The sequence below is a fragment of the Mchenga conophoros genome, linkage group LG4, assembly GCF_057382185.1.
Source record: "Mchenga conophoros isolate Kocher_MC1m ecotype Shallow Benthic linkage group LG4, M_conophoros_male_GT1.1, whole genome shotgun sequence".
NCBI lineage: Eukaryota > Metazoa > Chordata > Actinopteri > Cichliformes > Cichlidae > Mchenga > Mchenga conophoros.
The window spans coordinates 24,356,279-24,371,532 of record NC_140529.1 but is presented as its reverse complement, the minus strand read 5'-3'; the positions used below and the strand labels follow the sequence as shown (position 1 = coordinate 24,371,532).

The 15,254-nt window shown below is 39.3% G+C and overlaps 2 protein-coding genes across 4 annotated transcripts in view; both read left to right on the top strand.

Moving 5' to 3' along the window:
- Positions 1 to 4,068, top strand: part of LOC146576132 (nuclear GTPase SLIP-GC-like) — a 106,640-nt gene extending 102,572 nt beyond the window's left edge. The window contains exons 20-23 of one of the 2 annotated variants that reach the window (XM_085271186.1): positions 2,937 to 3,067; positions 3,283 to 3,364; positions 3,541 to 3,622; positions 3,931 to 4,068. In XM_085271186.1, coding sequence (XP_085127312.1) covers positions 2,937 to 3,067; positions 3,283 to 3,364; positions 3,541 to 3,622; positions 3,931 to 4,000 — 365 coding nt within the window. In that variant the 3' untranslated portion in view covers positions 4,001 to 4,068. Of the gene's footprint in view, positions 1 to 2,936; positions 3,068 to 3,282; positions 3,365 to 3,540; positions 3,647 to 3,930 lie in introns of both variants that reach the window. The other variant, XM_085271187.1, reaches the window with a different exon arrangement.
- Positions 4,069 to 4,860: 792 nt separating this feature from the next.
- LOC146576131 (uncharacterized) lies at positions 4,861 to 14,946 on the top strand. Of its 2 annotated transcripts, XM_085271191.1 has the most exons (9): positions 4,861 to 4,989; positions 8,902 to 8,982; positions 9,205 to 9,323; positions 9,403 to 9,475; positions 9,584 to 9,699; positions 10,023 to 10,097; positions 10,997 to 11,065; positions 11,314 to 11,382; positions 11,474 to 14,946. In XM_085271191.1, the coding sequence occupies exons 2-9, from the start codon at positions 8,910 to 8,912 to the stop codon at positions 13,505 to 13,507; spliced, it is 2,628 nt and encodes an 875-aa protein (XP_085127317.1). In that variant the 5' UTR covers positions 4,861 to 4,989; positions 8,902 to 8,909; the 3' UTR covers positions 13,508 to 14,946. The 2 variants fall into 2 exon arrangements, with proteins under 2 accessions (XP_085127317.1, XP_085127316.1); XM_085271190.1 differs by lacking the exon at positions 4,861 to 4,989 and having other exon boundaries at positions 7,288 to 8,982.
- Positions 14,947 to 15,254: the final 308 nt, after the last annotated feature.

The window sequence follows — 15,254 nt, the reverse complement described above, 5'->3', positions numbered from 1 at the left end:
ATAATAATAATAATAAATCCGAGCAATAGTAATAAGTGTGCCTTCGCATAGGCACACTTAATAATAATAAATCCGAGCAATAGTAATAAGTGTGCCTTCGCATAGGCACACTTAATTATTCACAACTTGGCACTAAAACACATATTTAAGTGTGCCTATGCGAAGGCACACTTATTACTATTGCTCGGATTTATTATTATTATTATTATTATTATTCTTTTTCCGCCTGAAATTTTGGACCTTAACTCGCCCCACAGTTTTGAGACAAGGTTCACATATGATATATCATTGTGTGCGGCTGGAGCTGGAATGAGTTGCTATGACTTTTGGTGTTTATTACTTCTATAGTTTTTTAAATATGAATATTTTAATGCAAGTTTTTTCCCATTGAAATGAATGGAGAACAAGAAAACTTCATTTGTGGTGTGCTGGCTCACTCTAGTGGTATGTCGGGAGTAATGCGAGGCGGCCGCTGTGTCCCTGTGGACGCTTTTATTTTGTATAACTACCGGAAGTAGTTCCTGTGTACTGACGCTAGCTGGGTAGCTAGCGCCGCGTCGCTTAAAAAGCAGCCGGGCTTGTCTTAAACTTAAGAGGCTGACACTCGCTAAACCACCCGATCGCTCGCCAAGCGACTGTTTCACACTGGACTTATTTTTCGTTTATATGGGCCGATGATGCTGGTCGATGAGGAAAAACTAACTGAGTTGTTTGGTGGTGGCTAACGCGGAGCTAGCTAGCCACCGGTATGTGTCTCTTTCCCCTCATATGTGGGGAAAGAAACATGTGAGGCGGCCGCCGATCGACCGGTTTTCAGGTGAGAATGTAGGTGTGTAAACGTCAAATATCTGCTCGTTTTGTCAAAACATCCCATATTAGCAACAGATTTCTCACGATGTTGCTGCTAGCCGGCTAGCTAGTTTGGCCAGCCGGCTAGCTAGCTCGGCTAGCTAGCGCCGCTTCGCTCAAAAGCACCCAGGCTTGGCTTTCAGTGAGGCGTCTCTAACTCCTTTCACCCCCGATCGCTCCGCAAACAGTCTTTGTCTTAGCTGGACTTATTTTTCGTTTATATGGGCCGATGATGCTGGTCGATGTGGAAAAAATAACTGAGTTGTTCATATACCGGTGGCTAGCTAGCTCCGCGTTAGCCACCGGTATATGTCTCTTCCCCTCGTATGCGGGGAAAGAAACACCGATCGACCGGTGGTGGCTAACGCGGAGCTCAATCGTGGATAAGGGAAACCCAATGCAGGAGAAGCAGGCGGCTGGTGAACTGAATTTCAGGTAAGACGTTATTAACTGCACTCTATTTGGGTCAGATATAAACCGAGTTTAGGTGTAGTTTATTTTCGTTGTGCTGACAGTTACAATAACTGTACTGCGTGCTACGACGGAGTTTCTATACAGCTGTGCGCGCTAAGTTACTGATTTTGAACTTTATGACAGCCTCCCCTATTTTCAGGCGAGAATGTAGGGGTGTAAACTTCAAATATCTGCTCGTTTTATCAAGAAGTCCCATATTTTATCAAGAAGTCCCATATCTCTCACGATGTTACTGCTAGCGCCGCATGGCAGCTAGCTGGCTAGGGCGGCTTGGCTGACACCTAGGCCGGGCTGACTGATACCCAGGCCGGCTCACGCTCTCGTTTCACCGCCGCATGGCGGCTAGCTGGCTAGCGCGGCTTGGCTGACACCCAGGTCGGGCTGGCTGACACCCAGGCTGGGCTGGCTGACACCCAGGCCCGCTCACGCTGTCGTGTCACCCCTAGTCTTTCGTGATGACTCTTGGTTGGCTGCTGGACTTATTTTTCATTTATATGGGCTGGTGATTCAGTATGAGTGTCCGGTGAACTGAATGTCAGGTAAGACGTTATGTATATGTAAGGTAGTGACTGGAATAAGTCACAAGGTGTCGCTGTTGAGCTGCATATATGTTGTAAATTTTAGCAATTTTGACCATTTGTCCTCTGCAGGACACCGTAGTTCAGATTTCTCGTTCGCGTGGGCGCCATCTTGGTTCAGTGTTTACTGTGATGTGCAAAGGTAAGCACTGTCAGTGGCGAACTGCATTGGTTTTGTTTAAAAATAAGTGTTCCACTGTGTAAAATAGCGGTTTGTCATTTAAGCCGAGCATATATTTTGTTTATTGAGAGGTTCATGTATTGTCTGATGAGAGTATGAGACAAAGATATACTTTTCTTTCTTACTCTCATATAAAATATTTAGCTTTTATTAAATAGTTATCTGAATCTTACAACCAAAGTTTGTATAATAATACACAAGATTGGCTGTAGACCATTGTTAATCATTCAGAACACTGTGTAAAAATAACAAAAAACAAAAAGTGAATGAAAAGTGCATAAATATTTATTTTACGTGTTTGATGTGTGTGGCAGGGCGTGGTCTGCAGTGCCGCTGCAGGGGAGGTGGACCCACCTCAGCGGCATCTGCAATCACGCCTCTCAGGTGTAAAGTCTGTGCTCTCTCTGCTTTTTTTTTTTTTTTTTTTTTTTTTGTGTATGTGTCGGGCTGTGAGATGAAAAGCTACAGCCGGCTGTGTGGGTACAGCAACTATGTGTGAAAAGTGGTCCATAACGTAATGCTTCAAAGTGTGTTCATGCAAACATTGTCGGGTCTGCTTATGAACCTCTGCGCACAGCGTCTACAAATTGGGGCTGTACGAAGTCACCTCATCTTTACACAAAACCGTAAGCTGTCATCTGTGAGGCGCGAGCGGTGTTTGGTTTTACCATAGTTCATGGTGGAGAATGGCTGCTCTGCTGAGTTTTTCTCTCTGTAGCCGTTTGAATGGCAAACTATACTGATTAGCGGCGGCATAGGCACACTTAAAATTTCTTCAGAAATTTTCGCTTTCTAGTTATATTTATCATTATTGAGCAAGAGAAATCTGATTGGAGTTTTCTGTCTTATTGTAGAGGCTGCAGAATTTAGAGGAGAAGGCACGCTGTACAACATGAGGGAGACTATTAAGAACCATGTGCACTCAAAAAAGGACATGTTTGAGCAGGCAAAAAATACCATGTTGGAGAAGTTACGCAGTTTAAGGGTTTGTCCTGTTTTATGAAGAAATATTATGACCATATTTTGTTATAGCTCACCTGAAGGCTTTTTCTGTGTTTAACTGGAATAGACTTATACAAAAATTTATGTTTCCATTTATGTTTTAAATGAAGTCTGAGAAATTTCTAAATGTAATTTAATATGACTTTAATACAATATTTGATCTGTGATAAGTGAATACAATTTTTTTTTTTAAATTAGAGAGACATCCTTGAGATTCTGGAGACTACTATGAAGGAATCCTTTGAATGTTCATTCAAGACTGATGGGAGCTCACTCCCAGGTAAACAGGACAGTTTGCTGTAATTACATCGGTTCCAAGTGCTTGATAATGCTTCCGTCCTTTTCTCTTTATCTTTGCAATCTTGCACCTGATAACTTAGTCTATGTAACTATTTATCTATTTTTTAAATTAACTTATAAATTACTGATTCACAAAAATTCAAATTTGTTTTTCAGATGTTTCAACAGAGCTTGATATGGTGAAGAAACGTTATGATGAACTTCCAGGCACTCCAGATGATGAAGTGTCCCTTACTGGGTAACTCCTAATATGTTATCAATGGTATTACATTAAATATTAAAAATTTTACAAAAAATAAATAATTTTTGCTCTTAACAATGTTAACAATTATTTTAAGCCAAAGTATGATGATCAGCTGAGAGGCTGCAATGAGTCCATTTTAGGGGAATCTGCAATTCAACATTTAAACTAATTATAGCCATTAGTATTCTTTAGTGTGAGGAGTTTTACAAGCAATATTACGATTTTTAAAATGTAGAAATTATATTATGTTCATTGGTTATTGTTTATTGTCAAACCTTTGCTCTCTTTTTTTAATGTTTCAGAGTTGCTGACCAGGTAGTAACTGCAGAAGCCTGGACACAAACAGGTCTTACCAGAGGAAGTGCTGTTTAAAACAAAGAAAACATCCGATTTGGTCTCAGTCCTTTTCAGTTGTTTTTATTTGGTCTTTGGTGACATTTGACTTTGATTTTGTGAATGTCAAAAGTGATTCTGGATTTTTATTTCTGTAAGACATTTGTCTCTTTTAATGTTTTAAATCTTGAGGCTAGCAGAGAAGTTGGAGGAAAAACTGAAAGAGATTCACATCACTCTACATATGTTTTGATCTACTTTGCTTTTATTTCATGAGTTTAGTTATGGTTCATTCAGATGACAATGACAATTATATAGCACATTTCAGTACATGTAAAATCAGTCTACTTATCACAGAAGGTAAAAACATGGCAACACTTTATAATACAGCCCACAACTAACGCGTAATTCCCCTGTAATTAAAAGGAACATCAATGTATTTTATCTAAAATTACAATTAAAACTGTGATTGTATTTACCTACAAATATTTAAAGGTAACAAGTCATCCAGACCATTGATTTAAGATTTTTATTATGAGATAATAGTTTTTCATCTCAACCTTTCACACACAAATATGTGTTTTTGACAGGTTTTCATACATTAGAGCCACAGCAGAGGGTGCGTTTTCTTAAAAACAATATCTGAATTAGGATAAGATGGATTTGTGTATGAAAAACACAACTAGTCATAAATTTATTTGTAAAACTTAAAGTTTCTGGGGTTTTTTCCAAGGACACATTCACACTTCTTGTCATGCTCTTTTAATTGTTGCTTTCTTGTTCCCTACAATCTTTCTGACCTGTCATCTATGTTTATTCTTCACAAAGAATATTATTATATGAACATAGTTTTGGTAGTAGTATCAGTGGACTCTGTTGTGATATTTTGACAACATAGTGTGCTGTTGACAGAATTTGAGTTTGTCTAAGGTGCACCTCTGTCACACCTAACACCCATTGTTGTTGTTGCAGGTCTTTCCAAGTATCCTGTGCCATTTGAGTGCCCAAAAAAGAACCGAGTGTGCTTTGTATGAAAATATATTATCACATTATTTCTAAAAGCGTGTCTTACAATCTTAATCCCCAATTTACCTTAGAAATCAACTATACTTTTGTTTGGGTTTTTAAGCACAAATATCCTGAAATGCCATGTCCAGTCATTTTTGTTCAAGCTCAGTTTTTAATATAAGTAATAAAAATGAAAAACAGTTGTACACCCTTACTCATAATATTATAACCAGATGTTATTTTAATTCTGTGAATACATTTTCAATGCTTAAAGTCTTTGATATGAGTCCCTGAATTGGCTGTAACCCCCATTACTCTTACTCTTAGGGGCATTGTTTTTTTTGTTGTTGTTATTTTTGTTTGTTTTCTTTTCTTTTTTAAAGGAAAATCATCTTTTTTTAAAGAACCAGAATAAATATCAGTCTTTCATCAACATTTTCTTCCATTTTTCTGAATGATTCACAGATGTGTTGAAGCATAGCATGTTCACCCTCTTATGCTTATTTACAGTATAAACTGATACTGCCTCACATAAGTAATAATGGCTAATTTAAGTATAAAATATGAAATATTTCTCAATGCATTTTGTATTATAGTATTTTTTTTTTCATATTTTGGTATCTCAACCTCAAAAACGTAAGGCAGCAAGACTGTCGATGTAAAAGGAGACTGTGAAGACTATTTGTGTATAAATGATAACAATAGTAAATTTACAGTGAAGTATATGGGTATGATTTTATTATTTTTTTATCATTCTTGATGAGCTCTCAGCCGTAAAAGGCTGATGGGGTATTGTAGTCACTCTGCCTGGTGGGTGGAGCCTATCCCAGCAGTCCAGAGGCGGGGTGGACAGGTCTATCGCAGGGCCAACACAGAGAGACAGACCGTTATACAGAGAGTGCAGAATTATTAGGCAAGTTGTGTTTTTGAGGAATAATTTTATTATTGAACAACAACCATGTTCTCAATGAACCCAAAAAACTCATTAATATCAAAGCTGAATGTTTTTGGAAGTAGTTTTTAGTTTTAGCTATTTTAGGGGGATATCTGTGTGTGCAGGTGACTATTACTGTGCATAATTATTAGGCAACTTAACAAAATACAAATATATACCCATTTCAATTATTTGTGGTGGCTGTAGCTCAGGTGGCAGAGCAGGTCAGCCACTAATCAGAAGGTCGGTGGTTCGATCCCAGGCTGCACCCTGGCTGCATGCCAAATATCCTTGGGCAAGATACTAACCCCATGTTTGCCTACTGGTGGTGGTCAGAGGGCCCGGTGGCACCTGTGTCCGGCAGCCTCGCCTCTGTCAGTGCGCCCCAGGGCAGCTGTGGCTACAATGTAGCTTGCTATCGCCTGTGTGTGAATGGGTGAATGACTGAATGTAGTGTAAAGCACTTTGGGGTCCTATGGACTAGAAAAGCGCTATACAAATGCAGGCCATTTATTTATTTTTACCAGTGAAACCAATATAACATCTCCACATTCACAAATATACATTTCTGACATTCAGAAACAAAACAAAAACAAATCAGTGACCAATATAGCCACCTTTCTTTGCAAGGACACATAAAAGCCTGCCATCCATGGATCCTGTCAGTGTTTTAATCTGTTCACCATCAACATTGCGTGCAGCAGCAACCACAGCCTCCCAGACACTGTTCAGAGAGGTGTACTGTTTTCCCTCCTTGTAAATCTCACATTTGATGATGGACCACAGGTTCTCAATGGGGTTCAGATCAGGTGAACAAGGAGGCCATGTCATTAGTTTTTCTTCTTTTATACCCTTTCTTGCCAGCCACGCTGTGGAGTACTTGGACGCGTGTGATGGAGCATTGTCCTGCATGAAAATCATGTTTTTCTTGAAGGATGCAGACTTCTTCCTGTACCACTGCTTGAAGAAGGTGTCTTCCAGAAACTGGCAGTAGGACTGGGAGTTGAGCTTGACTCCATCCTCAACCCGAAAAGGCCCCACAAGCTCATCTTTGATGATACCAGCCCAAACCAGCACTCCACCTCCACCTTGCTGGCGTCTGAGTCAGACTGGAGCTCTCTGCCCTTTACCAATCCAGCCACGGGCCCATCCATCTGGCCCATCAAGACTCACTCTCATTTCATCAGTCCATAAAACCTTAGAAAAACCAGTCTCGAGATATTTCTTGGCCCAGTCTTGACGTTTCAGCTTGTGTGTCTTGTTCAGTGGTGCTCGTCTTTCAGCCTTTCTTACCTTGGCCATGTCTCTGAGTATTGCCCACCTTGTGCTTTTGGGCACTCCAGTGATGTTGCAGCTCTGAAATATGGCCAAACTGGTGGCAAGTGGCATCTTGGCAGCTGCACGCTTGACTTTTCTCAGTTCATGGGCAGTTATTTTGTGCCTTGGTTTTTCCACACGCTTCTTGCGACCCTGTTGACTATTTTGAATGAAACGCTTGATTGTTCGATGATCACGCTTCAGAAGCTTTGCAATTTTGAGACTGCTGCATCCCTCTGCAAGATATCTCACTATTTTTGACTTTTCTGAGCCTGTCAAGTCCTTCTTTTGACCCATTTTGCCAAAGGAAAGGATGTTGCCTAATAATTATGCACACCTGATATAGGGTGTTGATGTCATTAGACCACACCCCTTCTCATTACAGAGATGCACATCACCTAATATGCTTAATTGGTAGTAGGCTTTCGAGCCTATACAGCTTGGAGTAAGACAACATGCATGAAGAGGATGATGTGGACAAAATACTCATTTGCCTAATAATTCTGCACGCCCTGTAGATGGCAGATAGTTGGTGTTGTAAGCCACTGCCTCTGTTCACTATTTGAACTCTCCCATAGGGCTTAAATCTAGGAGTCTCTGAGACTCTCCACTATTTAACCTTAGACCTGAAGAAGCTTCTCGGATGAGAGGTGAAACGTCTTCAAGCGAAGTCCAGACGCTTTTTCTTTCCAAGCTCCTTAGTCTTGTGTAGTCTGTTTTCCTCGAAGATTCAGATCTCCTTGTTTGTTTGTTTTTTGTTTGTTTTGTTTTTATCTGAATTATTTTGCACGTAGTTCAAGTTAATACGGTCACTTTTTAGTTTACCACTCCATCTTCCAAATGCTGCGTTTGGGTCCAACTCCTGCCTAGTGATGTGCAAATAAAACAATGAACCTCTATTGAACCACTTGATCAGTCCTGTTGAAAATTGGTTCATTCATTCAAAGCTTTGTTCAGTGACATCTAGTAATGAAATAGGAGACAGCACATGAAATCTCAATTTCCATTTGCTGATTGTATCAAAGTATTTATATCATTCATTGTGTGAATGATATAAATACAATTTTGTAACGATGGATTGATTGGTCAGTTGATTCTGTAAACTTATGTAATGTAGCAGGTAGATGAAGGTGTCCTAGGGGAAACAGGATGTGTTGGGGTGGTAGGGCATGTTTCAGTAACTAGGGTGGGGTGTGATCATGTACATGGGACATGTGATTTTCCACACCGAAGCAACCTTTGAAATAGTGGTTCAAGGAAACTTTGAGTTTGAAGCTTGTGTAGGAGCATCAGTGTCATACGGCCAACACTAATTTCACATTTTTTGCCCCTTAAAAAACTTTGGCTCTGTAAAAATCATATTATTCCACTATGACAGAAGAAATCAAATGAAAAATAAAACTTAAACCTTTGTATCAGTGTAAACACATTTCACTAAACTGGAAACTTTAGATATTTAGATGAACTCTACAGAGTGACATGAAGTCGCAAAAGTTGCAAGAGTTCAATTCAGCTAAAAGACAAAAACATTTACCTCCTGTTGTCACATGAAAAAGGTTATTGAGATAAATAGAAACTTAAACCTCTGACACTTCAGAACCACAAAGGAAAGTAAATGATCTTATTTAGTGAATAATACTTTAAATATGAATAAATCAGTTATTGCTGATTGTCCCCACAGCAAATTCCATGGAGACATCTGGATTTGTCCAGGACAAACTAACTGAATGGGGATTCAGTGAGTTCATGCAGAGATTTAAAGGTATGAGTTTATTATTATTCTTTAATGGGAATTGTTGTATCTGTAATGGCACTAGAACAGCATCGTAATTTACTGATTCAGAAGTCAGTATGGATATTCCTGTGATTTATGACTTATAATAAAAAAAGTCTTTCATATTCAAAGTTGATGAATATTAATGTTTTGCAGTGTTAGCTTCATCTGACTTTTGAATATTTTATTTTGTTGTTGGCATTATTTCAGATGAAGGCATTGACAAGGAGACGTTTCTAAACCTTGGAGATTCAATCCGAATTAATTTACTGTTTCCTAAAATTGGACCAAGAGTACAGTTTAGAAAGAGACTGAAAGATTACTTACAGGTAAGGCAGCTATTTTTTATTCTATATCAGCAGGTCTATTGTTTCATTAATGTGTGATGTGTTTGTTTTGATTCTGTAGATGGAGACATGTCATTTTGTCCAGGAAAAATTAACTGAATGGCATCTCAGTGAGCTGATTCACAGATTTGAAGGTATTTTATTATAGTTTGGTTTGGTCCTTCATAAATTACTGCTGTACTGTAATGCCATATTGATATTTGTTTGTCTAATTTCAATTTGAATACTTCGTTTTGTTGCAGAGGAAGGTATTGACAAAGAAGCTTTCCTAAGTCTCGAGTCAGGCAGAATCAATACTTTGATTCCAAAAATTGGACCAAGAGTAAAGTTTAAAAGGAGGCTCAGAGAATACTTACAGGTAATGTTTTATTAAATGTTACAAATAAAATCCTGGAACATAAAGCCATAAAAGTTTAAATATACTGTTTTTTTAATAAAACAAATGGCGGTTAAGATCAGTAGATTAATAGTGTATGCAATGCATCAGAGTGGAGGTTGTGTGTGAGCACTGTGACATTCAGAAAAATAACCTCACAATACTCGAGTACAAGATAATGTATTTAATGTAACATTTACTGTGCATGTAATGCATTTCACACTGGTAGGTATCAATATAACAAAATTGATCACACTTCTTTTATTATACGAAATACATCTTAAATTTATCCCTCACCACTGCAGGACTTGAATAGAACAAATGATGATTCTGCTGACATGATGGAAACAAGCACAGAGCAAGAGAACAATCAAGAAATGGTATGATCTCATTGTGTCTGAACATGGTTCATTACTGAGTTATTAATCTTTGATCATTTTTGTTATGTCATCATGTTATTATATAAAAATTAATGTTGTGAGCATTAATCTCCTTATGTAAAGTAAGTAAAATTTTATTTAAATAGTACCTTTCAAGATAAAATCACAAAGTGCTTCACACAAGCAGAAATGGACATACAACCTCAAACAAACAAAAGCAACCAAAAGCAAGTTTAAACAGATAACTTTTTAAATGAAATGACTGAGTCCACAGATCTCGAACTCAAAGGGAGCGAGTTCCAGAGTCTGGGAGCCATTGATACAAACGCTCTGTCACTGTTTGTTTTTAACCTTGTATGCTGGAAAACCAGCAAGTGCTGGTCACAAGACCTCAGGGACCTGCTGGGGCGATAAGGCAGAAGAAGATCACTGATGTAAGTTGGAGCTACACCGTGCAGGGCCCTATAGGTCATGATTATAATCTTAAAATGAACCCTGAACTTGACAGGATGTCAGACTTGACGTCCTGACACCATAGCCGCATTAATGCAGCAAATCTACGTTAGCTGGTTACCGTGGATCTCCCCATGGGTGAGCTGGACGCCACTAAACAATAACAAGCTTGTGCCATATTGTTAAAATGACATTATGGCGTTAATGTCATTTTAAAGAGATTAATGCTGACAGCACTAATAAAAATACATTTTGATGGATTCAAGGACTCATATCTTTAGAGTAAAACAGGTGTCAATATGAGCAAAGTGAACCAGGTTAGCTGTTTACCTAAGTCCTCTGCAGAATTCTCCAACACAGCTCAACTGTTTTTCACAAACTGTGAGTAAACAACATGAAGGCCTGTGCCTTGTCTGGATAATTATTTGGTATTTGTTTTCACGCAGGAGCCAAACATTTTTCCTCAACATTTGGAATCTGCTTCAGCGTCTGACACAACAGATGGCAAAGACACGGTAAGAAAGGAAGTCAGAAAAGATACTTTTAAACTGGTTGAAGATCCAGTGATTTACAATGATTTTATCTGAAGACAAACATTTTGTCTCCATAATGCTGCAATAAGAGGAGCAATAAATAATGAAGCTAACAAATGCAAACTGCTTCAAATTTGTTTAATATACATATCTGAAATGCACCTTCATCAAGTGAATATGAAATATTAAGAGTATAGGTAGGCCTGGCTGATGTTTTGGCCTTGTTTTAGATGCAGGACCACAACATTTATCCATTTCAGTTGGAGTCTGCTTCAGCAGTTGACAGAGGCAGTGACACAGTAAGAAGGAATATTGATGTTTCTCCTCAAGTCATGTTGTTATCCCAATATTATTTGTGTATATAAAACACATGTTTGTTTGTCTTTTCAGAGTAATGAACCAATTCGCTCCTGGGCAACAGTGACACAAGGACAAAGTCCAACCACATTTACAATGTTTTACTGTCAAGAGTGTAAAAACTTCATGGGAAACAATCCTGATTCTTGTTGTTCTCACTGTGCCTCTGTGTTCAACAAAGCAAGCAGCATTCAAAATGGAAACTTCTTTCTGTACTCATCCCTGAAAGACCTTCTGAAAGGTATCTTTGAGAACCACAGCACTGAGTTGTTACCTAAAACAGTTAAAGATGAGCATGATAACATCAAAGATGTGATGGATGGGATGATGTACCAGAATCTCCTCAGAGAGGGTAAACTAGCTGCAGATGATCTCACACTGACATGGAATTTTGATGAAGTACCAATTTTTAGCACCACCAGATACTCAATTTGGCCCCTTCAGTTTGTTATTAATGAACTTCCTTACACACAAAGACAGGAAAATATGATAGTTGCTGGATTTTGGTTTGGCCAAGGAAAACCTCATATGAACACATTTCTGAAACCATTTGTGGATGAATGTTGTGATTTAGCCCAAAATCCATTTCAGTGGAGAGACAGCAGAGGCACTCTTCATTCATCAAAAGTCTTCTGCTTGGTTTGCTCCTCTGACGCTGTGGCCAGGCCACTTCTCCAGAATTGCAAACAATTCAATGGAGAATATGGTTGTGACTGGTGTTTACACCCTGGCACAGTGGTATCAAAGCGCTCTGGCTCTGTGAGGTCATATCGATATGATGAAACTAAACAAGCATCAAGATCAAAAAATATGCTTGTTGAAAATGCAAGAGAGGCTGAAGGCTCCCATGAAAACACCTCAGAGTGTGGAGTAAAAGGAATGTCCTTACTTTCCAGACTTCCTTTGTTTGACTTTGTGTTTGGATTTGTACCCGAATATATACACTCAGTTTTAGTTGGTGTGACTAAGCAACTTATTGGATTGTGGCTGAACTCAGAGAACTCCATGAAAGACTGGTATGTAGGTCAACAGATTTCACAGATGGACTCTTATCTCCGAATGTTAAAGCCTCCATCAGAAATGAGCAGATCTCTACAATCACTGAAGGGTCGGGACTCTTGGAAAGCATCTGAGTGGCGAGCTTTCCTTTTATTTTATGCTGTTAGTGTCCTACCAGGCATCCTTCAGCCTTCATTTCTCCAACATTTTTTTTGTTTGTCGATCAGCATTCACATTCTGCTACAAGAATCAGTCTCCCAAAATGACCTTCAGCTGGCCCATGAGAACTTGGTACTCTTTGTTAGAAACATGGAAGAACTCTATGGTGAAGAAAACGTTTCATTCAACTGCCATCAGTTGATCCACTTAGCTGACTGTGTGCGTAACTGGGGGCCTCTCTGGGCAACATCAGCATTCAGTTTTGAGAAGAACAGCGCAAATTTAAGGGCACTGCTTAGCAACATAAACTACAATCCTCAAAAAATTCAAGACAAGTTTCTCCGTTGGCAGCGCCTGCCGAGTCACCTTCGCTCCCTTGTTTCTAACGGAAATTCTCCGTTAGCCAGAATTTCCCCAGTAAATGAAACCACTGATTGTTACAATCTGCTTGGAAATTCACGGCATCTGGATATCACAGGATCCATAAAACTAGCAATAGAAGAGCTCTTAAATCGACCTGTTTCATTCAGATCAGTGGAAGCCTTTGACAGCTTCATCAACAGAAATACTGTTTACTCTGTAAACCATGAAGAGACAAGAGACTGTGTCATAAAACTCAAGAATGGCTGCTATGGAGAAATACAAGTCATCGTTAGGTTTAAAGAGAACTGTGTTTGCACATCCAACTGTGTGTGCTCGACTATTTCAGTCATTGTGGTCCAGCTGTTTTATATCAAACGTGATGCAGAGGACAGCAGGATGATTCCTGACAGTGCATCAAGGACTATCTTTGTGAAAGTGGAAAGGACAACTCAGCCCAAAGCCTTCTTTTTGAGGGATGTTAGGTGTAAATGCATGTATGTGAATGGTTGGCTGGTGCCTTTACCAAACTCATATGAAAGATATTAAAGTTCCAGCACAGCTAAGGTGCTTTCTCTGTCTTGTATATCATGGCACATGGCTGTTTTTACTACAGTGAAAATCTTGGAAAAATGAATGATGATGAAGTTTTTTCAAAGCAGTTTGGAGTCATTTTGTTCATATGTGTGCGAGATCTGTGGCTTACGTTTTCTTTTGGTGTGACAGTGTGGACATAATGTAGTCAGTGTAATGTAGGATTATATCACTCAGTACTGTATGTGTATTATCTGTATATGGAGGAAATTATGGAGTGATTTGTAAACAGCCAAAAGCTTGCCTTTCCCAACTTTGTATTCACTACGTATTTATCATACATGTCAGTTTACCTCTATTCAAACTGAAATGCAAATTATTGTGACACATAAACATTTTGTGAATTAACGCTAAAAATCCGGGGTGAGTGGATCAATGTGGTTTACTGCATCCTGATACAGATTGCTATTACTGAGATAACAGATCATAAAGCTTCATATTACCTCATATTATTGTGTAATGGCTGATGAGACTTATTCTGTTTAATGCTGCAATGTGTGCAAGTCTATTGAATATAATACAGATTGATTTGCTCAAGAATGTTTGTATCCTGCTACATAAAAATGATTATAATTAAAGTCTTATTACTTTAAATATGCCTGAAAAATCTGTTTGGCCTCCTTCTTCACTCTGGATTTGTGCTGCTATTCAGAGTCAATTCAAATTTTAGTGTCGTTCCTTAAAAAAAAAAGAAAAAAGGATGTGTAAATACAGTAAATGATGTTTAGAGATTTTTGAAAAATAAACATGACCACTGTTCATATGTGGCTTTATTACCTTATCATAGGCCAGAATTAAATATCTAAGTAGGACCCTTGTGTTACGATTCGGTGTTGTCAGTGTTTTGTTTTAGGCGTGACTGTTATGTGTTTCCTGCTTTACTTTGAAAGTCTGTCTTATCTCAGTGTGTTCAATTTACGCTTCCTTGTCTCGTCAGTTCTGATTTGCCCCAGCTGTGTTTCCCTCCTGTTGTCCATTCCCTGATTGCTCCTTCTATGTATTTAAGCCCTGTGTTTCAGTTTGTCATGGTTGTGATCTTCCCCCCCGGTTGTAAATAAATGTCCTATTTTGCTTTGAAGTAAATAGCTGTCGATGCTTTCGTTTTGGGATTTTGGTGGAGAACCGTAGTAGTTTTTTTTGTTTTGTTTTTTTTCCCCCTATTTTTATTTTTTCTGTGTTGCACGCCGGTTGCCTAGGCCGGGGTGTAACAAAATGGCGGCTCGTCCGGGATACGCTGGAGGGTCCGAGGGGCCCGTCCGGCCTTCGTCTGTCTTCGCTGGAGGGTCCGAGGGACCGCTCCAGCCTTCGTCGTCTTCGCTGGGGGTGTCCGAGGGACCGCTCCAGCCTTCGTCCGCCTTCGCTGGAGGGTCCGAGGGACCGCTCCAGCCTTCCGTTTCCACTGGAGGATCCAAGGGGCCCATCCAGCCATCAGCGTCACCTGCAGAACAGTAGCCGGTGCCGTATGCGCTGGGCATGAATCAAACATTTTCTTTGGGGTTACATGTTTTAAATGTTTGATTTTTGGGTGGGGGGAACTGTTACGATTCGGTGTTGTCAGTGTTTTGTTTTAGGCGTGACTGTTATGTTTCCTGCTTTACTTTGAAAGTCTGTCTTATCTCAGTGTGTTCAGTTTACGCTTCCTTGTCTTGTCAGTTCTGATTTGCCCCAGCTGTGTTTCCCTCCTGTTGTCCATTCCCTGATT

What these genes read in the sequence shown, in the direction of transcription:
- LOC146576131 (XM_085271191.1), top strand. Translation starts at nt 8,910, where the DNA reads ATGGAGACATCTGGATTTGTCCAGGACAAACTAACTGAATGGGGATTC. An exon ending in AAGAGAACAATCAAGAAATG is followed by an intron (nt 10,098 to 10,996) that starts GTATGATCTCAT and finishes GTTTTCACGCAG; the next exon opens with GAGCCAAACATTTTTCCTCA. An exon ending in TTGACAGAGGCAGTGACACA is followed by an intron (nt 11,383 to 11,473) that starts GTAAGAAGGAAT and finishes TTGTCTTTTCAG; the next exon opens with AGTAATGAACCAATTCGCTC.